This window comes from Coregonus lavaretus (genome assembly GCF_964263955.1).
Source record: "Coregonus lavaretus genome assembly, chromosome: 24".
In the NCBI taxonomy this organism is placed as follows: domain Eukaryota; kingdom Metazoa; phylum Chordata; class Actinopteri; order Salmoniformes; family Salmonidae; genus Coregonus; species Coregonus lavaretus.
The window spans coordinates 5966213-5992744 of NC_140011.1; the positions used below are offsets into that span (position 1 = coordinate 5966213).

General features: G+C 42.9%; 2 protein-coding genes across 2 annotated transcripts; both read right to left on the reverse strand.

Moving 5' to 3' along the window:
* Positions 1–545: 545 nt before the first annotated feature.
* Positions 546–3732, reverse strand: LOC311099918 (dolichyldiphosphatase 1-like). The gene is made up of 8 exons (XM_084140635.1): positions 3645–3732; positions 2569–2669; positions 2165–2249; positions 1678–1777; positions 1445–1543; positions 1074–1202; positions 768–857; positions 546–646 (listed from the first exon to the last, which is right to left on the reverse strand). Exons 1-8 carry the CDS (start codon positions 3718–3720, stop codon positions 610–612), a joined length of 717 nt encoding a protein of 238 aa, XP_083996761.1. The 5' UTR covers positions 3721–3732; the 3' UTR covers positions 546–609.
* Positions 3733–7301: 3569 nt separating this feature from the next.
* LOC311099995 (mitoguardin 2-like) lies at positions 7302–26034 on the reverse strand. The gene is made up of 15 exons (XM_084140723.1): positions 25717–26034; positions 24857–25228; positions 24444–24654; positions 24035–24153; positions 22791–22911; positions 21308–21444; positions 20869–20968; positions 20580–20680; positions 20177–20289; positions 17606–17678; positions 17130–17216; positions 14020–14118; positions 13530–13664; positions 13105–13275; positions 7302–12665 (listed from the first exon to the last, which is right to left on the reverse strand). Exons 2-15 carry the CDS (start codon positions 24950–24952, stop codon positions 12453–12455), a joined length of 1776 nt encoding a protein of 591 aa, XP_083996849.1. The 5' UTR covers positions 24953–25228; positions 25717–26034; the 3' UTR covers positions 7302–12452.
* Positions 26035–26532: the final 498 nt, after the last annotated feature.

Here is a 26532-nt window from a genome sequence, read left to right on the forward strand (position 1 = left end):
CCCCACCACCACCTTTTTCTATAATTTTAACAAAGTGCACATTTTTGTTTATATATTACATGTTTTACCAGAGTTTTAAAAATAGTTATATTTTCTGTCATTCAAAAAAAAAGATTTAAAAAAGGGTTTACCAAAAATCTCATATTTACCCCCCCAGCAACCCCAAAACTAAAATAAAAGAATCACAAATTTCATGCTGTATTAACACCAGCCAATGTTTTGTTACTTGACAGAGCCCTCTTTGTTGGCTTTCTGAAAATCTATTTCTTACAGTACACGGTTAATGTCTGTGTGTGTGAGTTTACAGTTAAAATATATATTAATTTATCATTAAATAGTATGTCTCTTTTACGGTCTTGCATGCGTCGGGGGAGCATTTGGGCAAGCTGTACAAGAAGGAGAGGCATGTGGACGGACTTGCTCAGGCTGTAGGCTCCGGGCCGATTCCTGGCACTCTTTTGGTCCACCTGTAAACGGGTTGGCCCTTTTTTCATCGCAACCAGGTCAGTCCAGAAGATGATTCTCCAGTGTGTTTTTTTATGAGCGAGTGTGTGTGTGTGTGCATACGTGTGTGGTCCTTTACTCAGTTTCACCAAGGAACTGCTACGATCACTGAAGTTTTGTACCAAGCTTCCGTTGTCTGTTTCTGGAGGATAAGCAGACATTCAAACCATTACTAAACATGTGAACATAGTTGAAAACATCTCAATATGGAGTTACACAGATTGGCTTCCCACGTAATGTGGTGATTAAAATATATAACTCACCTTGCCTCTGATCTGGTCACCGTGTACTCAAACCACAGGATGTTGGGGATCAGGCTTGTGTCCCTCACCAGAAAAAACTCTGATATCGGCCTGTCAGCAGTCAGGGTTTTTTTTTTTTTGGGAGAGAGGTGGGACAAAGTTACAAATGGAGAAACAATAGAAAAAGTACATCATATCAAATGAAAAACATCAGAGTCACTGAGAATATGTAGCTACAGTGCATTCTGCCCAGATCTGTGCCAGGCTCTGATGGCTCACTTCCTGCTAAGCCTGTGTGCCCCCCTGAGAGATGTCCCGGTTCTTTACCATGCTGCCATCTTGGGGAATAGCGGTGTCAGCACCTCCTGTGTGAAGACGAACCAGACTACTCCAATGGTGCTACCGGTCACTCCCCCATAGAATACCTGACTCCAGGTGTGGTACAACAGGTAAACCCTGAGAAGAAGAAAAAAAACACAATTTAGTCATTGAGCATTGTTTTGATAAATATTCTTGTGCAATTTTTGGGTTGAGCTAGTTACGACAGTTATTAACGGCAAAATGATTTGAGGAGTTAGGACCAAATTGAGCAACTGTGTCATGCTCTAAAAATACATTCAACTCAAGAAAAAAGGTAATTATTTTATTTTTACACTAAGTCTCACCCTCCCCTCCATTGTCCTCCCTCCCTCCCTCACCTGCTGTATGACACGGATAAGGCCAATCCCAACAAGGTGATGGACAGTATGTGTCTCCACAGCAGCTCCACACAGCGAGCGTTGTTCGTTTGATGCATTCTAGACACGGGCAAAGTGCGTCAGCCAACATCAAATGTCATGTATGCAAAATGACTATGGAAAATAATCACTTTCGTGACCATTGTTATCATTTATTTTTTCGAAACATAGTCTGGGAGAGAACAGTCACTCACCTTAAATAAAGAAAAAGAAAGAAATAAACAACAAAAAACCAGATGAACTGGGAATGACTGGAGGGCATCCCATACTCCGTGGTCAGGGTTGCGTGAGCTCCTGGAAAAAGATTGGGGAAGAGAATGGACATGAAATTCATCACAAATAGCCGCTTTAGGCAGACATATGGATGATATTAAACGGATGAAAAACACAAATGCCTTCGTCAATGTCCATTATTGTCCATCAAAAGTTTAATTGAACTTTTGATGGACAGTCGGGTGAGTTACGCATGTTTTAACAACGGGCAAAACTGTGGATACTTCCTATTCCCTCCACTGTCCATCAACATATAGGCACCATAGAAAACCCATTGGCTCATCTGTGTTAGACAGATACAAAATCTGTGTCTGGCCGCGACCTAGTGTATATTTGATGCACAGACAGACACTTATTATTGGTGTATGTACTAGGTCACTACAGTAAGTGGCTTGTCACTTTCCTCACCTTCACATGGGCGGGGCTCCCTTAAAATATGCTTCAGCAGCCAGTTCACCCCTTCGTTCAGTACGAGCCCACCAAAGAAGGAGATCTATGAAAGAGGAATGGGAAAAGGATTAGGTGTCCACACTGTGAATGGATACAGCTTTTAGAAATGTGCTTACAGTAATGTATCTTGCAATATTACCCTAATCTTTCATATTAATGGCCAATAATAATCTCATCTATATGACCTTGTACAAGCATTTCTTTAGGTAGAGGTTTAGCGTGCGTCATGTGTGAGTGTGACACGTGTCCTGTCCTCATTTAGTAGTCCAGCATGGATTTGGATAGCCCCATTTGGGACCTCCTTTCTGGATTTTTGTAATAGAGTACCCATATGGGGCAAGGATCTGGGTTACATTACTTACCGTGTGCAGTTCACGCTTGAACACTATGAGGGTGACAAAGCCCACAAGGATCGCTATTGGTAGCAGGCTGGTGTAGGCCAACAATTGTCCTGTCAGATCACCTTTGTGTAAAAAAATACAATATACACAATCCCTTTGCAAGACAGACAATTTGAACATTCAGGGGAACATGCTGCGGGGCATGGGGGTATATAGGTTGTGGGGTGGCTACCTATCTAGTTATGACTCTCAGGTGGAAGGTGAATATGCTATGGCGAGTTCTCATGCCTTTACCTTTCCAATGCACTTACTGTCAGATCAGTTATGATTGAAGGAGAATGGGCATGCATCAAGCAGCAGTTACATTCTCAATGCCTGGATCTTATACAGCTAATTGTTAAGTTAATATTCAAACACCATACATTTAGCTAGTTTAATTGCATGATGAGATTCATTTTGTATCGATACCACCGGGTGCAGGGTTAGTTTGCCAGCTAGCTAGTTGGTTGGTTACTACTATAGCGAGCTAACTTAGCTAACTAGGTAACTAGCTAACGTCAAAGTGTGTGTACATTACAAATTATCAATTTGCGTGATAAAGGTAACACTATCCACATACGTTTTGTCCATTTTTAGGCTTGGAAGGCGTAACCTTTACTAGCCAACTTACTACCGTACAGTGTCTTTCAGCTAACTAGCTACTTTGCGATCAATAAAAACTAGTTGGCTATACTGGGCCAGTAACTAGTCAAGTAGGAAACTATACGCGGCAAACTACATTTTATTCTGGCCATACGCTGTTTCATGACCATTTAAATGCAACATTGTATGTAGCAATGCAAGCTCGAAGTAGTTATCTTTGCATTGTGGACAATTTTTCCAACTGCGCATGCGGAACTGTCACACTATTTGGCAGTTAATGTTAGCTACGTTCCCTGCGAAGCTGTGTCTACGCTTTTTATTGTCTCACTATTTGGCAGGTCACGTCGGTCGTGCCCATTCAGTTGCAAAACATCCCACGATATCTTGCACATTACCAAAGCATCGAGCATTTATCAGACAAATGTAAAATAAGAATGATTAGTCAATACACTTACCAGCAGGGAACTCTACGTGGGTTAACGATATCGACCGCCATCGAGGTGGTACCGAGCAGTGTTCTTCCGACGCCATTTTACCCGGACACCGGGCAATGTGGATCGACGAATCAAAACGTAATACCAAAGTCCGTCTAACCAATACGAAACACGGTCCCTTCAGTCATTCACGAGAGTAGAAAAAAACCTGTACTGGAATATAAAGGAGGAGTTATCGTCCAAAGAGGGGATTCGATTAATCCCGTCCGGGGCCCGTGTAGTCGTGTTTTGCATCTGCTGAAAGTTGATAGCGTTCGATATGGAACCGGGCTGCTTCCTGGAAGTGAGCCAGGTGCGCTGTTCACAGCCCATCGCGAAGTCGGCTCTAAACAAAAGTGACGTAATTAAGCACGTGTAGTAATGCCGCATTCAAAACCACTGGGAACTCAGAAATCTCGGGAAAAAACGAACCATGACTGGCAAAATTCGCTTTGGTCATACATCTCGGAATTCCAATTCGGGAACTCTGGGCACTTTCTAGAGCTCGACTTTCTGACCTGAAGATCACTGACATCATGGTTCAACCTTGTTATTTTTTATGAGTTCCCAGTTGTCTTGAAAGCACCATTATTACTAGGATCCCGTGTTTCCCATGCAAAAGGGATTGCTTTTGTTAAAAACGCTTTATCTGTCATCCCAATGAAAACGAGTTACTATATGGAAACATTTATTATATGGAAAAGTGATGTATGTTTCTGGACGATGCACCATGCTGCCTTGTGACAGAGCGGTGCAGATTATTGTTCGATTTGAGAAGGGTGCGCCTCCCTCCCCACTTGCGCTCGATGACGTGACAGGCCTATGCCCAGGGCCCCAGGCTCAGCATAATCAAATCCGCCAAATGATCATGGTGCTATTGCTCGAGTCTTGTCCAATCACAGGGGCACAACTTTCACTGGGGACAGGGGGGACATGACCCCCCCCAGTTTTATAATTGTACTGTGAAACAAAACACAGCTCCAATGTGTTTTAGGACCATGCGGATGCCGCAGAGCTGTCGGGTAGGCTGTTTTCCGGCAAAACAGAGCATGCGGACAGGCTGTGTGAAGGCAAAGCTTCTGAAAGGCTGGTGTATAAGACCAGCACGGGAGAGATTAATAGAGGCAGCTGCTGTCTGTGTACTTGCGCTTTTCTCAGAGTTGTAAAAGCAAGCAGAGCAGAAACTGGCTACTCTTCAGTTGACTGATCTAGCTGGCAAGGTAACTGCTATTTGACAGAAAAAAAAGACCGATATATTCTGACGTTTCTTCAGTGTAATGTGAGTTTCTATTAGTCAGTATAGCAATGTAACGTTATTGATCTGTCAGTTTCCCTAGCTAATTCCCTACCTTTCACACTGACACAGTATAAATAGCTCTACAGGCTTCACTGTCATGGTGCACAGTCAGTACAACATTATGCTCCTCATGTCTTACATTTTAGTCATTTAGCAGACGCTCTTATCCAGAGCGACTTACAGTTAGTGCATACATTATTTTATTTTTTTCATACTGGCCCCCCCGTGGGAATCAAACCCACAACCCTGGCGTTGCCCATGCTCTACCAACTGAGCTACATCCCTGCCGGCCATTCCCTCCCCTACCCTGGACGACGCTGGGCCAATTGTGCGCCGCCCCATGGGTCTCCCGGTCACGGCCGGCTACAACAGAGCCTGGATTCGAACCAGGATCTCTAGTGGCACAGCTAGCACTGCGATGCAGTGCCTTAGACCACTGCGCCACTCGGGAAGGATTAGATGGTGACAGGTGTCCCTGCCTGGTCAGACAGCCAGGGAAGACCAGTCTACGGAGCGCAGGTGAATTTTGCAGTATATTATAACAATCAGTGAATGGATACGAAGTTCCATCTTGAGTTGATGTAGGCTACAGTCTGGGATCTGGGAATAATGGTCATTTCAGTTAGTGAACCATTGATTCTATTCTTGGATAATATCATGTATAAATGTACAGCAAGGTATTTCTTTATCATGCCTCATCTGAGCAGGATCAGATGGTGACAGGGGGGTCCAGCAGGGTCAGGCAACCAGGGAAGTCCAGTCTGTGACGGCGCTGAGGTGAACATTTGCCGATACAACAATATTCTCTCTGTGCAAACAACACTGGACAAGCAAGAAGCTTCAAAAGATTGAAAACATTTATATATAGTCTGACAAACCTCTAAAGTTGATTTCCAAACTGTATCAAGGGTTGATAGTGGCTTTTCCTGATGACAAAATATGTGAGGAAGACCTGGGAGACACTATTGATGATGATGAATGGATACAGATATGTTAGAATGCCCCGTCGTGTTAACATAATTTCAGACATACATGACTGCAGTTTAAGACCATCCATTGAACTATATGCCAGTTAAACTGAATATCATGCACTGTTTCATGCTGGAGGTGTAAAACACAAAAAGGGGACATATTTGCATATGTTATGGTCTTGTGAAGGCTGGCTGAATTCTGGTAAATGCATTTCTTAGCCGCTATAGATGCTAGGTTACACAGTTTCTTCTGATAAGTCTCCAGTATCAACATTTCCAAGCAACCAAGCTTGGAAATGTTGATACTGGAGACTTATCAGAAGAAACTGTGTAACCTAGCATTTATAGTGGCTAAGAAATGCATTGCCATTAATTGGAAGGTTGATTATCTTCCCACAATGGATAGCAGAAATGTCAAGTTATGCATCACTAGATTTGATTTATTACAAGATTAAGGGTATACTGTGCAATTTTCATATGGTCTGGATTCCTTATATGGAATACAGTATGACTAAAGGAGTCTGTATTGAAAACATGCCCATATCAGGGGAGATACCTATTTAGGCAATCCCTAGCTGCTAGGCTGCTCAGTCCTGGCCCTAGGGGGTCTGTTGTCCTGTGGGTTGTCACTCTGGCCTTGGCCTAACACACCTGAAACCATAATTAATGTTTCACTAAGATCCTAAAGCTGAGTGGGGTGTGTTGGGTTGGGGACCTGCAGGGCCGTGGACCCCTATGGGCAAGGCGGGGTGACCCAGCTATATTGTGTGCAAGTAAAAAAGAGCTCTACAGTACTAATAGGCCTTTGATATTAATTATATGGAGGATGTACTGTTTCTGTGTGTTAATGTGTAGGAGGTATATGTGTGTGTTTTTATTCAACTTTTGATTTCCAAACCTTTTCTTTGAGACATAAAAAAAAAAGATGGGAAGGAAGTTGTGTTGGGGAGAGAGTTGAGTTATTGACTATATTGGTGGGGGTCGGGCGTACAGGTGGCTCAGGCTGGCTGGGGAGTCTGGCTGAAATGTAATATAGGGGATGTCTTAATAAAGACAATCAAAAGTTAAGTATTTGTACTTCATTTGTAAGGGTTGTTCATTTGTTAGGCTATTGGTTAAAGGTGGAACACATTATTGAATTATCATTGATTTAGTCCAGTCTTATCACTTAAACATATTTAATAATGATCTCTTACCTAGCTTGATGACTGTGGGCATTTTTACTTACTTTTCGTTGTGTGGGTCATGAGCTTTAGATGCCCACAAAAATGGGAGGATCCCCAGCCCCCCCCCCCCCCCCCGCCAAGTTATGTCCCCCCCCCACTTCTAAAAACCAAAGTTGCACCCCTGTCCAATCATGTGTCACTTAAAGAAATATGAAAATTAGTTTTATTCATAAATTTACATTTTAGTCATTTAGCAGATGCTCTTATCCAGAGCGACTTTACAGTTTTTTTTCATAAATGAGTGAATGGGAAGTGATTCTTGCCCCAAAACTATTTGGTGATAACTAAATACATATGCCTTGGTTGGGTTTTTGTTGCCTTCAGTTCTTGACACGCACCCAACCAAGGCATATGTATTTAGTTAATTATCCTAAAATAGTTGTCTGACCCCATACTTTCATGTACAGTACAAAGGCTACAGCAAAGAAATGTGAAAGTAGATGTAATCATAGAATTGTCATTCACACTTGACTATTGACTTGAAATATTGATTAATGTCTTTTAGGCAATGCAATGCAAAAAGCCAGACAGTCATCATTTGTGTCTGATTGGGAAAAGGCAAATAGATATTTTTTAAAAATAACGTAAAACATGTTTACAGTTTGTGCTGGCTTTGTAATTTCACAACCAAAAAGACAACAAAAAGGCAAGAATATGACAGTGTACAACAAGTAATTTCATACTTAAAATGAAGACTTCTTACTCTGTGCTCTTTGGCCATTTGAAATCATCATAAACCTACTGTTTCTTAATGCTGACCGTTAAGAGATTGAATAAACAAAGCCTGTCTCAGCATACTGTAAGAGTTCCTATACCTGAATTCTGAGGTTGAAGTATAAGCCATACAGAATAAACAGTATTAAGGAGTTATAATCGTGAAGAGTTATCACTAAATCTGCTATTTTCTGTGTTGATCTCAATTGTTTCTAGTTTTGATAACACAATTACTGATAATTAAGGGAATTAATTGGGAATGAATTAAAGGAAGTCACAGGGCATCTAATGCAATCCAACACTATGCTGATTGATGGGACACATGAACAAGAAGCAAACAGCAGTACATGTATGACAAGAATCCACATGCAAAGGCTGCTGAGGATAGTGTGATTCTCTGAGAATACATCTATTGTTTGTTCAACATAAAAGGAAACCAATCTCACAACCCAAAGGCCACCGTTTGGGAATCTGAGCAGTAATGAATAACTATTACATTAATCTCCCATTGGGATGTGATACATACTGATCGATTCATACAGTACTTCATATCATATACATTTGATAGTAATTGGAGCTTAGAAGACTAAAATAGGCAGGACAGTTTTCATTCGTCAATCAATTGATGTAAGTCATCCAACAGAAATATCTGATTACAATTTAAGTCTGAGGGATAATTAGCAAAAATTATGGTGTGTTCGTAAATTCACTCTGTAGAGCCAGAGCGCGCTCTGGGCGTTCGTAAATTCAGAGCATTGTCTTAGTCCGTTCCTAAATTCAGAGCGTTTCGCTATCTGAGCACACACTAGACGCTCTGGCTGAGGAGTAGGGTTGATCCGAGCGTTCTGACCTCACAATGGCAGTCAAGCACCCAAACTAATTGGCTAAAGTTGGCTAGCTACTTCCAGACACAAATGAGAGGACACATTTCACTCTGACCATTTTACTCACCTTAGCAGAGCTGGTTAGGCTGTTTTCATGTTATCTAGAGCGCTGGTGACTGTAACTGTGCTGCTGGCAACAATTTAATTAGCTGAGGTTTTTTTGCGACATTTACTGACACCTGTCATATTCAAAATGTGTTGCACGTTTGTAAATTCATCAGTTATTCTGCACTCTGGCACACTCAGACGAGAGTGCTCTGAAATCTAAGTAGATAGCTAGAGTGAATTTACGAACGCACCCTTAGACCAACAAATTACATGTAAAAAAAGAATAAACATTGAATACATTGTCTGCCAATATTACAATGGTTATACAATAATGCCTACCAGTCAATGACCTATGCCTCAACCATGCTATCCAACAATTTTGATTTAGAAAATTGGGTTAGAAGAGCAATTAAATATTTCTTTTTTTAAGTGCAAAAAAGACAAACGAGGTCTTTCATGTGCCAAAAAACAAGACAACAAAACTGGTTATAGAAAGGCTCCATATACAGTAGTCGGTATTTTTAAGTTAGGCTTCAAGATTGACATAAAATATGGGATATTAGCCTGGAACCAAACAGATATGCTCCGTTTCATAATTGTTTCACCACCAATATATGGATTTGGATTGCACTGTTTGGATTCCATGCGAACAGGATACCCCTAAAGCACTGATTCTGAATATACAGCTACATTATACTGAAATCTTTAATATATCAAGATCACACTTAACCGTATACTAAACGTTGCAATTTTAACGTACCTAGATTGTCATCTACTCTTGTCAATCCCCATTTCAACAAAATGTGAGTGTTATTCAACCAAACGTGTGGCATAGAGCTCAGTACAAGGTAGCTGTGAATTCAAACATGTAAAGTAGAATAGGTCCTGTCTTTCGTTGAGGGCAGAGGGCATGTGGGAATACTAGTAATGGGAAGCAATTCAGAAACACAATGCTTTTCTCAAAAACAGCTAAATTAACCTTTTCAAAAAGTCTGAAAATGGCAACATATCCTCCCATTCCATTAGGCTTGAAAATTGGCACCGGTCAGTTGTCCTGCAGAAGAAAAAAATCCCATTGCAAATATAATGCTTTTTTGCCTATTCATTGATGGAAATACCAGTTGATGGAACTAAATTTGACCGGTCATGCTTATCTGTCTAAAGGTTAATTTGCATAATTCAGTGGAATGAAATTGGCGCTTGTATTTTCATTAGTCGTTATGATTCTTATCACACGAGCACAGCATACAGATACAGAGTTTCAGCTGAAAATCTGGCAGACAGCAAAAAAGCTGCTGCTACAGCTCCTGTTGCTGCTGGAGTGATACATGCTTTTATAAGCCCAATCATTGTGCAAAAATTCTAATAGCAAACACGTGTTAACTGTTTTGATGGCCACAATTAAAAAGAGCTACTATTTTTTTTATTCTCAATTGGTAATTGAAGCACTTCCCATTCACCTTTCAAGCGCTTGGGCAAAGGTAGGCAGGCTTCAGCGCGTCACACACCACTTTGCAATGTGAGCTGGAGGCAGTAAGCATTTTGAAAACATACTTCATTGTGTGAAGCCTTAACGTTTTACTTCATATTATGAGGCATGTCTTGCTTCAAAGTAGCCATGCCAAAATCAGTTTCTATAAACGTGGAGGCAATTATTTTATAAAGACTTCCATATGTGAAATTGCCATTGGGGATTGGGGGAGGGATATCGCCCCCAATATTCAGAACTGGTCGATTGGTCCCCCCCCCCCCCCAATAGCATATTAAAGCGTCATAAACAATGGCAACATTTGTAGAATTGCAGGAAATTAGCTTTAACGGTCGACTTTGGCCACGAAAAACAGTCCAACTCCTCCTCTCTCAATTTTCAAACAGAAATGGGGTGTGTCTTTGGTGGTTCATCGGTGTCATATTGGTCATGCGCACCGCGACTGACGTAGATAGTTCGTTAGCTAAGCTAGACACTGTAGCTAGCCAGTAACTCCTCCAGTATGTGTCGACTTCATTTCACAGGATTTGTTTTTGGACGGAAGCTGTAGAGATCAGTAAGAAATGACACTTCTGTAGCCCAATATATTATTCATAAAAAATGTGAACCATTAAATGACCTGGTATGATGGTGCATTGATCAGTTATACAGTTTAAAGCCATTATGTGCGTTTTTGCCCAACCTTTAAAGTGTCCAGTGTTTCCAGATTTCTATTAAAATATGACCTATAATTAATTACAATGTTATTTTGATGTACTGGTTGTATGAATTTGGGATCTATTGTCCCACAACTGTCCCAGAGTGTTTGGAATAGGCTATTTCTAGGTAAACTTTTCTACTATGGTAGTAATTTTAAGCTAGTGATTTTGCTGTTCGTTACTCGTCCTGTTGGCTGAGGAAAAGTAAATGTGGATAGTTATTCTAACATCTTCAAAGTGCGCATCGGAAAGCGGTAAGAAGGACTCTTGCTGTTGCTTCCTAGAGTTGCATGTTCTGTTAAGATTAATTACCATAATCTAACTGTGATTTATGTCATTCTGAGCACCGTGGGTGGAAGCAATAACCAGGTCACGCACCCAATGCACATAGGTAAATTAAAATACTGCCGGTCAAATGTCCAGAACCACATTTTCCTAATGGAAACCCTGAGCTGCATATACCAATTTCACTGTTTCTTACAGACAAAGAGTGATTACAGACAATACGAATGATGGATTTCACTCTCTCTCTCATACACCCAACTCGGCAACAATCATCAGAATTGACCATCTCAACATTTCATCAAAGCATGTCAGGTTTTCACAGAGGTAAATGCTACAGTGTAGGATTTCAGTGGATGGCTGCATCCCCTTGCTTGGCATCTTTGCTACACCACAGTACCTCGATACTATGACAATATCATTATATTGTAAGTATGAGGACAAGATGGGGATATCAGTGCACTTTTTCTGTACGCACAAGTGTCTAACAGTCCAATGCCCTGCCCCTGACCTTAAGTACAGTATTAAATATTTGTATTACACGTTCTCTTGGATGGGGGACTGTTTCATCAATCAGGCTCCTAGCACTATCAGAATAAATACGCTAAGTTAATGGATGATCGATTGATGGATGGAAAACAGAGTATAGACAGAAGCAAGGAGGTCCTTCAACAGACAATGACATCACATCTCAGTGCAAGTTATTTTGGCTAAGGGTGTCAGGATGATAGTCAAGAGGGGATCGCTTTGGATCCCCTGCCCCAGAATACACACTTACAGTACATACATGACATAGACACAACAAACATATTCTTGCCGGTTGGATCATCACACACTGGAAGAAAGGGATTAGTATGGAATGATCTCGAACTTCAGATCATCCAACGTAAGGGGAGAGATGGAATCATGAGGTCCCTCTTTTATGTAAGGTCCAATACAAGCGATGCTGCAGTTCAAGCTCGTGAATGACACCTCTCCTAAATCTCGCCTGTGAAGTCCGGTTTAGACCAGCCCAGTCCAGTACCTTCCAGCTAAGTCAGACACAGGGTCGTACTCATCAGGCCACACAGTAGCGAACCACTTTCCAACTGAAAATGAAAATCTGTGTTCTTATTGGACAAATTCAGTTAGTACCTCCCCGTTTCACTCTGTTTTTATAATGTTTTCTCCCTACCCTTGTCTCAGTGGTGGTTGGAGCGGCCGGGGCCGGCTGCTGCATCTCCTTGGGGTAGGGCTCCGTTGGGCTCCAGCAGGCTGTCGATGCCCAGGTAGCCCAGCAGGATGTCACTGCGGCGGTGGGACAGGCTCAGGAGGTCCTCGGCCAGAGACTGGGCTGAGGTGAAGCGCACCTTGTCGTGGTCAAACATGTCCTTCAGGTACTGCACTATTTGTTGCTGTGGAGTAGTAGAGAGGGAAGAAAGAGAGGGTGAGATATGCAGTCTTTCCAGGAGTTCAGTACATTGGTGAGCAATGTCCTCATGAGATGTAATTTATTTCTAAGAAAAATCAAGCTTGTTTTCTACATGCATTTCACTCCTGAAAATCTGGGTAGACTGTCTACAGGAATTACGATACTTGAGAGATTAAGGCATCACTTTGATTCAACTTGTTATTTAAGGTGAGCTCTATGCAAGAATCAAGGTAACACCAGGACAGACAGACAAACAAAGCACAAACATGACATTCTTTGCAAAATCATGAGTAAAAGAAGAGTAAATGAAAATATAAAACAAAGAAGTGACGTGTGACCTCTAAATACTAGTAGTAGATAAATCAGGGACAAAAGGTCAGGGACAAAAGGTCAGGGGGAAAAGTCCAGATTAAAACTCCAACCTTGAAGATGGTGCACACTTCACTGAGGTGCTGTCTGGGACCGAGGAAGCCAAAGGCCAGGACAGGGCTCACGTGTTCTGATATGGCGTAGAAGTGGGAGATGAAGCCATCTGGAACCATCAGCAGACGCCTCTTGGCCTTCAGAACGGACCAGCACGCAGTAGCCAGGGCCTGACAAACACACACACACACACACACACACACACAATGCATGATTTATTACATTTCAGGATATTTTCACCAATGGTATAGTTGAAGTGAATGCAATAGACCCTGTTGTCCAGCATGTCAGCCTGTGTAATTATGTGTTATGTTTATATTACAGTTGTTATTGAGCCTGCTAGAATCAATATAGCATGATGACTATAGGAGTGTGTGTGTGTTTTTCAGTGTGTGTGAGAGAGATTCTGTGTGTGTGGTCTCACTGTCTCCTTGAAGCTGTCGGAGAGCCAGCGGTTCCTCAGCACGGCCACCACCGACAAGGGTGGGCTCTCCAGGTCCTCGAAGGCATCCATCAGGATGAAGTCCAGCACGATGTCAAAGAAGTTCATTACCACCACCTGGCAGAGGTCATAGGTCATACAAGGTCAGGAGCTTCAAACAACGTATATTCATTAGGGCACACAATAGCAAAACAAGCTTTTCTTATTGGTAGAAAATAAGTTCAGGTACTCCCTCCCTGTTTTAGTAGTTTGGTGTGCAATGAATCTGGCCCAGCTCTACACCACATGTAAAGTGTGAGTTCGTGAATTGTCACGCACTAGTCAATCTACTCAGAGCGATTTATAGACACTGATTCTAGCTATAATTATCTTATGAAAGAATCACTCGAATTTCTAGAAACTTCCATTTATGTTTGAAGAGAGAAGGTTCAAAAAAGAGAAAACAGGGAAATAAATAGGAAAAATATCTCACCCCTCGTCCCTCTAGCTCCATCTTGCTGACCAGCCAGGTCTCCTCTCTCTGGGTGTAGAGAAGCATGTCCTCATACGCTTCCAGGAAGGCTTTTGGACTCTACAGGGAACAAAGAGGAACAAAACAATGAAGATACAACTCGAGACAGTGTGTTAAAAAGTAACAAACATGTTCAGAGAGATAGACTGTTAGTGAAGATACAGGGTTGTTGGGGTGAGGATATAGGTCATATACACTATACAGTGGGGAGAACAAGTATTTGATACACTGCCGATTTTGCAGGTTTTCCTACTTACAAAGCATGTAGAGGTCTGTAATTTTTGTCATAGGTACACTTCAACTGTGAGAGACGGAATCCAGAAAATCACATTGTATGATTTTTAAGTAATTAATTTGCATTTTATTGCATGACATAAGTATTTGATCACCTACCAACCAGTAAGAATTTCGGCTCTCACAGACCTGTTAGTTTTTCTTTAAGAAGCCCTCCTGTTCTCCACTCATTACCTGTATTAACTGCACTTGTTTGAACTCGTTACCTGTATAAAAAGACACCTGTCCACACACTCAATCAAACAGACTCCAACCTCTCCACAATGGCCAAGACCAGAGAGCTGTGTAAGGACATCAGGGATAAAATTGTAGACCTGCACAAGGCTGGGATGGGCTACAGGACAATAGGCAAGCAGCTTGGTGAGAAGGCAACAACTGTTGGCGCAATTATTAGAAAATGGAAGAAGTTCAAGATGACGGTCCATCACCCTCGGCCTGGGGCTCCAAGCAAGATCTCACCTCGTGGGGCATCAATGATCATGAGGAAGGTGAGGGATCAGCCCAGAACTACACGGCAGGACCTGGTCAATGACCTGAAGAGAACTGGGACCACAGTCTCAAAGAAAACCATTAGTAACACACTACGCTGTCATGGATTAAAATCCTGCAGCGCACGCAAGGTCCCCCTGCTCAAGCCAGTGCATGTCCAGGCCCGTCTGAAGTTTGCCAATGACCATCTGGATGATCCAGAGGAGGAATGGGAGAAGGTAATGTGGTCTGATGAGACAAAAATAGAGCTTTTTGGTCTAAACTCCACTCGCCGTGTTTGGAGGAAGAAGAAGGAGGAGTACAACCCCAAGAACACCATCCCAACCGTGAAGCATGGAGGTGGAAACATCATTCTTTGGGGATGCTTTTCTGCAAAGGGGACAGGACGACTGCACCGTATTGAGGGGAGGATGGATGGGGCCATGTATCGCGAGATCTTGGCCCTTCCCTCAGTAAGAGCGTTGAAGATGGGTCGTGGCTGGGTCTTCCAGCATGACAACGACCCGAAACACACAGCCAGGGCAACTAAGGAGTGGCTCCGTAAGAAGCATCTCAAGGTCCTGGAGTGGCCTAGCCAGTCTCCAGACCTGAACCCAATAGAAAATCTTTGGAGGGAGCTGAAAGTCCGTATTGCCCAGCGACAGCCCCGAAACCTGAAGGATCTGGAGGTCTGTATGGAGGAGTGGGCCAGAAGGTCTGTATGGAGGAGTGGGCCAAAATCCCTGCTGCAGTGTATGCAAACCTGGTCAAGACCTACAGGAAACGTATGATCTCTGTAATTGCAAACAAAGGTTTCTGTACCAAATATTAAGTTCTACTTTTCTGATGTATCAAATACTTATGTCATGCAATAAAATGCAAATTAATTACTTAAAAATCATACAATGTGATTTTCTGGATTTTTGTTTTAGATTCCGTCTCTCACAGTTGAAGTGTACCTATGATAAAAAATTACAGACCTCTACATGCTTTGTAAGTAGGAAAACCTGCAAAATCGGCAGTGTATCAAATATTTACATTTTTTGTTTGTTCTCCCCACTGTATATACAAACATATGTGGACACCCCTTCAAATTAGTGGCTTCGGCTATTTCAGCCTCACCCGTTGCTGACAGGTGTAAAAAAAATTTTTTAACACACTGCCATGCAATCTCCATAGACAAACATTGGCAGTAGAATGGCCTTACTGAAGAGCTCAGTGACTTAACATGGCACCGTCATAGGATGCCACCTTTCCAACAATGTCCATTTTCTGCCCTGCTATAGCTACCCCGGTCAACTGTAAGTGCTGTTATTATGAAGTGGAAACGTCTAGGAGCAACAACAGCTCAGCTGCGAAGTGGTATGCAACACAAGCTCACAGAATGGGACCGTCGAGTGCTGAAGCGCGTAAAAATCATCTGTCCTCGGTTGCAACATCCACTACCGTGTTCCAAACTCCCTCTGGAAGCAACGTCAGCAAAATAACTGTTAGTCGGGAGCTTCATGAAATGGGTTTCCATGGCCGAGCAGCCGCACACAAGCCTAAGATCACCATGCGCAACTCCAAGAGTTGGCTGGAGTGGTGTAAAGCTCAGCGCTATTGGACTCTAGAGCAGTGGAAACGCGTTCTCTGGAGTGATGAATCACGCTTCACCATCTCGCAGTCCGACGGACAAATGTGGGTTTGACGGATGCCAGGAAAATGCTACCTACCCGAATGCATAGTGCCAACTGTAAAATTTAGTGGAGGAGGAATAATGGTCTCGGGCTGTTTTTCATGGTTCAGGCTAGGCCCCTTAGTTCCAGTGAAGGTAAATCTTAACGCTACAGCATATAATTACATTCTAGACGATTCTGTGCTTCCAACTTCGTGGCAACAGTTTGGGGAAGGCCCTTTTGTTTCAGCATGACAATGCCCCCGTGCACAAAGTGCGGTCCATACAGAAAACGTTTGTCGAGATTGGTGTGGAAGAACTTGACTGGCCTGCACAGAGCCCTGACCTCAACCCCATCAAACACCTTTGGGATGAATTGGCACGCCGACTGCGAGCCAGGCCTAATCGTCCAACATCAGTGCCCAACCTCACTAATGCTCGTGGCAGAATGGAAGGAAGTCCCCGCAGCAATTTTCTAGTCCATCTAGTGGAAAGCCTACCCAGAAGAGTGGAGGCTGTTATAGCAGCAAAGGGGGGACCAACTCCATATTAATGCCCATGATTTTGGAATGATATGTTCGACAAGCATGTGTCCACATACTTTTGGTCACGTATTGTATGTATCGGTACGGATATAGGTGAGTGTTGTCACCTTGTTTGCCTTGGTCATGAGTCCTGTGATCATCTGCTTGCCGGTCTCCATGAAGAACGTCCGGTGAGTTTTGTCTAGCAACAGAACCTGTCGAAAACAACAACAACTGAGCACTGCGGACTTCAGCAAAGACCCATCTTGGTCACATCAAATCCACAGTGACATTGTCTATATAATCAATAAGGTACGAGGGGGTGTGGTATATGGCCAATATACCACGTATAAGGGCTGTTCTTATGCACAACGCGGAGTGCCTGGATACAGCCCTTAACCATGGTATATTGGCCATATACCACAAACCCAAGAGGTGCCTTATTGCTATTATAAACTGGTTACCAACGTAATTAGCACAGTAAAAAATATTTTGGGGTCATACCCGTGGTATACGATCTGATATACCATGGCTTTCAACAAATCAGCGTTCAGGGCTCGAACCACCCGTTTATAAATACCAATCTTCAGTAAGTATTTCAGACCTGGAAGGCTTGTCTCACACAATGGAGCTTGGCTAGGAAGTCCTGGTCACCGTAGCATTCTAGCAGCTCAGTTCTGAGGGACGGAGAAGGGGGAAAGATGAGAATATGAAACGGGAATAGACATCATTTAGTTTTATGTCGGAAATATATGGTTATGAGTAGGGATGTGGCGGTCACGAAATTGTGTCAGCCGGTGATTGTCAAGCAAATAACTGTCGGTCTCACGGTAATTGACCGTTAATTAACAAACACATTTAGCATCTCCTAGCTTCCACACATAGCCTACAAGCCATTTAAAAAAGTCTAATAAATCCATGTAATATAGCCTACACCTTCACAATAAATTCATTATTTATTTTAGACAGGTCTAAAGAAGCATGAAAATAAGAGTTGTCCTTATGTTAGGTCCTGATGTGGCTATGCCATATGGCTGTGGCCTACACTAGTTCATTTAGCAGACAAGATTTGCTTATAATTCCATGGCATTATTTTATAGTATGAAGAATACAATTGAACAAAGCTGAATAAAATATAAATATTTTCTCCGAACGATTTGAGGGAGTGCGCACATGCGGCTATTCTGTGTTGAGCGGTTAACAAAGAAATAGGTACTCCTATATGCTTTATTTAGAGTTATTTATGTAACATTAGTTGTTCTACAAACGTTAGGCTATATGTTTAGATTTTAAATACATTTTAAGGCTGCATGATGCGACTAATGATGATTTGAAAAAAGTCGCTTGAAAAGGCATGAGCTCTGCTTAGTTTTTTGCGCAGGCTGTACATACTTCATCAGTCTCTCATTCACAATTTGAAAAAGCACTTGATAATGCCGCGACTTCCACGGCGGCATCCCTTTTGTGGCCGTAATGCACCCTAAAAAAAATCCATGCCTTTTGCGGCCCGGAGTGCTGCGTTGTGCCCTTGTTCCTGAGCGTGCTGCGCAATCCGAAGCGCCTCTCACTTACATGGCTCTCAGTCACGTGATCGGGTCTTTCTCACAGGCTACAAGTGAAGACAGACACATCGGGGACGCAACTGCGCGTGTCCTTATCCAATTCCAAGGTGCATATTGAAGATATTGGAAGGACTGTCCACATTTACTATTCGTCAGCCAACAAGATGAGTAGGCCTAACGAACAGCAAAAGCTCTAGCCTATGTCAATCTACTATCCCCCATAGCACAAAAGTCGACCTAGTCTATTCTGCTCAAGGAAATATTCCAAACATAGTCTGGGACAGTTGTGGGGTGCAATTAATCCCAAATTAATACAACCACTATCATCAAAAAACACTTTTTTACGCAATGTGGCTGACACAACAGATCAGAACGTTTAGCTTAAAATGTTGATAAACTATTAGGCTATTTCTTCACATTATAAGCACAGCAATGCGCACATGGCAGTAGGCTATAAGCGTGAATGTTCCATTAGCGGGAAAACACCATTATCAAAAGTGACCGCAAATGCGATTATGCATGTAATGCTTTTTTATGAAGGTGCATTTTTATGGAGAAAATTATCTTCCCCAACCTTGAAACTCACGTGCTGCTTATGTATGCCAGTTAGGCTCTAAACCCATTGTAAAGCGGATTAATGTGCTTAATGTTAAGAAGTTATTTGGCCACTTTAGTTGTGATACAAACCTTATAAAAACATATAGGCCTATGGGCTAGGCTACATGAGGTGTGCAACTATGATCCGAAAAAGTTGCAAAAAAAAGGCAGTTTCTTATGCTGGGCATCATTCAAAAGTGATAATATATAATTCACAAGTGATAGGCTAATATTGTCACCCATCAGACTATTCTTGATTTAATCTCGTCTTTACATATACTAAATAATGTATGTGTGAAATTTGTTTTGATTTAGAATGGACCATTATCATGCACCTGTCTCGAAACAGGGGCAGCGGGAAAAAATACATGTCGTCTATGCACTTAAATAGCGAATGAAGGATGCTTTCCCTGTGGATCATTTTCATACCAGCCAGGTAGGCTATACTCATGTTGTAAAGATAAACAATGTGCTTAATATTAGGAAAGTTGAGAAATAAATATAGTAGGCCTAGTCTATAGAAAGCTGATGGGATCCTCTTTTTAGTAGAGGCTATCACTCTGTTTTCTCATGCAATTGCATAGCCTATAGAAATGTTGTGCAACATGAGCTCATATGAAGTGTTTGATTAGATTTTCGATTACATTTCCATTGATGTCAGAGTGATTAGAGGGACAATAGATTGCTGAGTACCAGGCAGTTAGCAAGTTTGGTAGGCTACTAATGACCATTAGCTTGGAGAAGCCTAATTACCATGACTAAACGGTCACGTGGAATTCATGACTTCGTGACTCGTGACCGCCGGTGTGGCGGTAATACGGTCACCGCAACAGCCCTAGATGTGAGTAACAGCACTCAAATAGTATTTGTGCTCGATTGATCTTGCCTTTGGCCCAATGGAAGCTATGGAATAGTCCCAAAAGTACGAACCCCAAACCCTCTCCAAATCTATCACTTTAATTAAGCACTCAAAAAATTATTTTTGAACCCAGGTCTAGTACTTAGCTAGCACTTACCGGAGCGCTCGACAGGGCACGCTGCCGTCCTGGACTAGTGACACGGCCTCGTCGTAGAGAGCAGCGGGCCTCAGAGGCTGGTACACCTCATCCAGAGATAGCTGGTCAAACAGCTGCACAGAGGAAAATAGATGGAGAGGCACATTCCTTAGCACACATGTTCATATCATAGGATACATGATAGTCATGAGGATACATAGGATACATGAGACTAGAGTAGTGGTGTATGTGTGTGTCAGATAGGGAGTAGGGGTGTGTGAGGGAGAAAAGTGTGAGTCTGGCAGATGGACTGTGAGTGTATGGGAGAAAGGAAGTGTGTGTGAGTTTGAGTGAGGGGGGAGAGAGAATACGTGCGTGAGAGATGCTGAGTGAAAGAGAGATGGAGAAAGAAAGAGAAACCAACCTCTGCCGCTGAGAAGAAGGAATCGTCCGAAGTGATCGTAGTGGTGTCGTCTTCACACATTCTACTCGCCAAGTTTGGCAGAATGAGCGTTCCCTCACTCTCTGGCAGGACAACGAAGCAAACAGTCTGAGCCACAACACAAGGACTACACCAGCTACATTACCCATTATGGCTGAATGCTAAAGATACTGTCTACGCAGAAAATAAATATTCATGTTAGCAGCATTCTAATAGCTAATGCTAAAGCTACCGTCAACAAGTCAACAGATTTGCATAGCATTCTAATTACCAAAGTCTGCTAGCAGGCTATCTGGGGGAATGTTGGTGCTGAAGTCCTCCTGTAGGTGGTAGGCCCGGTGCAGAAGGGTCTCCAGCTTCTCGGCAAAGACCTTGTTACGCGAATCGGAATGAAACCATGAAAACAAACAAAAATCACTACATTAGTTGATTAATTCAAATCACAGTGGCCCTCCAGGACCGGAGTTGCCCATCATCCTTTCTCTGAATCGTTAAGGCAATGGAGGCTGGTGGAGTGAGAAATCGGAGGATGCTTTTAATGTAATCTTTGATGGATTTGTGAGAGTGTGGCTTCCTCTAGGCCACGGCTCCATTCAAAGAGATTAATATCTCAATGGGACTAACCTGGTTAAATAAAGGATAAATGAAATAAAATACAGAAAAATAAAAGTGTAGCGTACCGTTGAGTGTGAGATAGTTCTGTGGCGTACCGTGGGCAGGTCGGGGCAAGCCGTCTCCCCCTCCAGGGCCAGGCTCGTACTGGCGTTGGAAGCACTGGAGTGAGAGCGGTGGCGGATGTTGAGGGCCTGCTCCCACTTCTGGAGGGCCTCCTCAAACAGCTCCATGCCTGGGGGAGATGAGGATGTGATCAGGATAGCATAGAAAAATCAAGAAAAGCACGATTTTGGCTAGGGGCTAGGTCAGTTTCAATTATATATATATATATGAATGGAGGGAGGATTAATGTTGGAAAAGTAGGAAGTACTGATTGATCAGGAAGAGTGGCATTCCTGAGAGGGGGAAGGGAAGACAGGGGACCTTATTATCATTCCTTACCCTTTTCCCCCAGAGTGTGCAACTCGCCTGCTCACTCTCGCTCATGGATGTAAAAAAATAATTGGATAGTGTAAGCAATGTGGTGGGAACCCATGCTAACATCAACATCCAGTGTTTTTAAGGAAAGAGAGAGCGCAAGTGCACACTTAGAGGAAAATAGTAGGCATAATATTATTGGAACGCAGCCACAAATTAATGGCAGTGGTTGGGAGCATGAATGCATCGTAAAATGCAAGGATGGGTGATGATAATCTGTCGGGTGGTTTAGAAATACCATCGAAGGACTGGGAGGCCTCCCAGACATTTGGTTGCTGAGGAAAGATAACAGACTAGCTGAATTACAGAAATGTCTTTATCCTGTATCAATGAAAAGACCAAGACAAACAGTGCAGGACATACAGTATAGTCAGGCATAACCCTCTATGTCAATGTCCAACTCTCCTTCTACTCAAAGGTCCTTGCACAGTTCTTCTGAATGGGAAATAAGTAACTAATTCAATTTTGGTAAATACTTTTCCTCATTAAAAAGCACATCAAAAACTCTGTCTCAGTTGCATATTGTCTGTCCTCTTTACTGCATCAATATGAGGGGATTTTTTTTTTTTATAATTATTTATATATATATTTTTTTTTGTTGTTGTTGGTATTTTTACCCCTTTTTCTCCCCAATTTCGTGATATCCAATTGGTAGTTAGTCTTATCCCATCGCTGCAACTCCCGTACGGACACGGGAGAGGAGAAGGTCGTGAGCTTGGCGAGGTCCTCCGAAACACGACCCCGCCAAGCCGCACTGCTTCTTGAAACACTGCACGCTTAACCCGGAAGCCAGCCGCACCAATGTGTCGGAGGAAACACTGTACAGCTGGCGACCCAAGTCAGCATGCATGCGCCTGGCCGCCACAAGGAGTCTCTAGAGCGCGATGGGACAAGGACATCCCCTCCGGCCAAACCCTCCCCTAACCCAGACGACGCTGGGCCAATTGTGCGTCGCCTCATGGGTCTCCCGGTCGCTGCCGTCTGCGACACAGCCAGGGATCGAACCCGGATCTGAAGTGACGCCAATAGCACTGCGATGCAGTGCCTTAGACAGCTGCGCCACTCGGGAGGCCAAATGAGGGGATTCATAAGGGCAATTACCAATGATGTAGAGGTTCTCTGCATTTGCGTCCTCCATGGCTCCTGGCTCCTCCTCCACAGGCTCTGCCTCCCAGGGAGTCGAGGGATTGGCCGACTGATTCGGAGAAGGCAGGACTCGCATCTGTGACACAAAAAACTGCCATTGACAACCTAAACCAGGGGTGGGCAAACTACGGCCCGCAGGCCGGAGCCCATTCAATCCGGCACGTGGGAGGTTTGAGTAACAAAATTTTTTTTTACGATTCAAAATAAAGTGGGGAAATTCTGATTTTGGGTTATAAAAATAATAATACACACTCAGGCCACACTTTAACATTTAAAACTAGATAGAAAGTATGTAGAAATTATAATGGACCTATATATTTTCTAGTAACTGACCTTTTTCGGGCCCGCAATTTGATTTTAAGAAACAGATCTGTGCAGCCCACCGTTGAATTTCGAAATCCCGATGTGGTCCTCGAGCCAAAAAAGATTACCCACCCCTGACCTAAACTGATCGCCATTAATGTATATTATAAACAGGATAGTTTGGGTCCTGGATGCTGATTGTCTGAAAGCCAGGTATGACAAACAATTACTTGTTTACTGTTGGTAACCAGTTTATAATAACAAAAGGCACCTCGTGGGTTTGTGGTATATGGCCAATATACCTATGCTAAAGCGAAAAACTCACCAGAAGCAGTTGGGCAGAGCAAGGCGGGTGGAAAGGATGGGACGGGCAGAGCAGTGACTGCGTGCTAGCAGGATAGTTCATATCTCCAATCATCTTTGCTGATAGCGATGTTTCCATAAGTGGATGAATTGGTATAATTTAGCATGTATAGTAAAGCCTCAACTCTTAGCTCTTCCAATTCAAATGAGCTTGAAAAGAAAAGTGAATAATAACAAAAATGTTATTGTTTTGTGTGACTACAGCGCCAGCGATAAAACGCAAAAATAGAGACACGTTCTAATTGAGCGAGGAGTAAAAGTGGACAACCCACTGACCCCGGTTGGGTCATTATAATTCAAAACAATGCATTCTAAAATAAATCACACATGACTCGCATGCTCACCTTGGGTGAGTTTAAGCCATAAGGGCCTTATTGGCCATCTACCACACTTCCTCGTGCCTTATTGCTTAAATATAACCTGCAACATGATGGTCTAAAAAGAGTAGCCTGAGGTAAAGAATACACTAAGAAAGAGGAGAGAAATCAGGGACAAGAAAGAGTGATCGAAAGAAAGTAATGAGTCAAACGTACGGAAGCTATGCTGTGGGAGGATCTTGAGTGTTTGCTGGGGGCCAGAGAGGAGATGCTGCTCATGGTGTCATTACTCCGCGTGCTGGGGCTCATCATCTGTCGCCCAGGAATCGGACCACCTGGGATGGAAACAAGGCTGTTAGCTAACACTTCTATCAACAAGTCATTTGGATCACTTGCAACTGGTATTCTCATCATGATTATACTGAAACAGCTTTCACATAATGTATCCACACAGCCTTATTCAAACACCAGCCTGTCAACGAGCCAATCACTTGACTTAATCCCTTTTACTCCTTGAGGTTAAATCAGCAAATCATCCAGCTATCTAACAAACACATCAACAAATCATGAGCCGGTTTCACAGCCTGATTAAAATCACCAGCAATCACATTGATGCAAAACTCACCTCTCTTAAGGGATGACGGCCTCCCCAACCGGAGCAACACCTCTGGTATTCCCACCTGCTTCGGCTCAACTTTTGCAGCTGTTGCCTGTTTCTGTTTCCTCCCTCGCCTCTTCATGTGATGGGCGGTGAGGGCCAGGGCTACGCTCCCCAGAGCCGTGGCAAACAGCACCTTCTTCAGACTTGGAGAGAGCTTCAGCTGAGAGAATATGGACTGACAGGGAAAAGAGTGAGGGTGAGAGATCACAACAGGCCTAATCACTGTATCAAATGTGTATCTTCTGTGAGTCAAACATCATATTTGTGTGGAAATAAGCTTTGTATGCATTTGTTTTTTTGGAACAGATTCTTACACACATACTCTTAGACATATTCCATACTTTACTTGAAAGTGTCGTCTTGGGGATGTTGCTTACCTGCCCAAAGGTGGAGTAAAGAAACATGGGGATTTCAGCCACAGTCATGGCCAAGGCCTGGGCGATGGACATCCTTTCGGCTCTTCTGATTGACATTTCAGTAGGAGAATGCCCACAGAGACTCCACCAGCCCCTTTACATCCACCTCCTAAGGGTCTTCCTTCCCTGTTCTGTTCGGAGACCAGCCAGCACAGTGCCTGAATGGGCTGTGGTCAGCCACTTCTGAGCCTGGGTGGGTCCACCACTGTTCCAGCTTCAGACTGTAGCTGCAACAGAGTACTGTCTTTGGAGGCAGCCTGTCCACACTGGTTTTCGTGCCCCGTCTCGCTACTTCACTTATCCAAAGGCACCATGTTTCTCGAACTGTGTAACCTGGTGGTGGTAGAGGGGGGCAATGAAGTATGTCAGTTTGTCTGTCAGAGAGAGTAAAATATGACTACTTCAAACATTTAATGAACTGAAATTAACTGTGACCTTAGACAGATAACATTGTCTCGGGGCTATATAAGGGCACACAGCATCCAGAACAGAGTGAAGTGGACAGATATTGCACAGGCCACAACGACAGCTGCAGTTACACTTAGCAGCTAACGTTAACTAACCTGGAGAATAAGTAGGAACAACAAAATGTCGGCGCCGACAAGCTTCCTTCAAAAGCTAGCTTATACAAATATTTGTATTTTTGACTGCAAATTAACCCTTCCAATAACTCACAGAGACAGCCTCAGCCTAGCTAACTGTCAAAGTAGCATTAGCATCATGCTAGCTAGCAAGCGGACAAGCCCTCACAGCTAGCTATCTAGCAAGCCACTAGTTCACACCAATTACCTAATAACAAGAATCATATGATAGACACTCACCTTTGTAACATTAATAAACATACATAGTTTCCACCTGTGAATGGAATATTACAAAACTGCCCTGTCTTGATTGCTGACAAACCCCACAACCCCATATTTTAGTTAGTTAGCTAGCTAGCCTGCTCCAACTTTTGGATTCGGGCATGTTACTGGCTGCAATCTAACCTGGCATCACTCAATTAACGGAGGGCTACTAAAAGCTGTCTATATGTCTATTCAAGAGATTGGTATATGTAGCTAACACTTTGATGGATAAGAAAGATAGCTACATAGAGATCCTATTAAATTACTAATGATATGCCTAGCTACATCCACAGCCGCTAGCTAGCGCATAGTAGTGGCATCCAAAGTGCTGTAGAAGCGCATTCTCAGCGCGGCATTTCACAATCTAGTACAATTAAAGGGGCAATCAGCAGATGCTACATACATTTTTGGATTTATAAATGAATGATTTGTACCCATTGATTCTTGAAGAATATAACTTATAAATGGATCATGAGCTTAGTGCAACTGTCGTACCCCTTCAGAACCTAAAATATAAGATTGTTTTAATCCAATGTTTGTAAATCTAAACCAACTGTCTGTATAGCCTAAAAACATGGTTAAAACTATCATTTTAATATCATGGGTGGTCAGTCCTTGCATCCATAGTTCGGTCTTTGAATTTGTGAGTGGTTTATATTTCTCTAAACCCCCAGCTTTTTACCGAAACAGTGGTGGGGAGACGCTTTATTCTTTTAACTACTGATTGCCGCTTTAAGGAATCAAAGACAGACACTATGACCTGAGTGGGTGAAAACGCGCTTTGGTGATGAA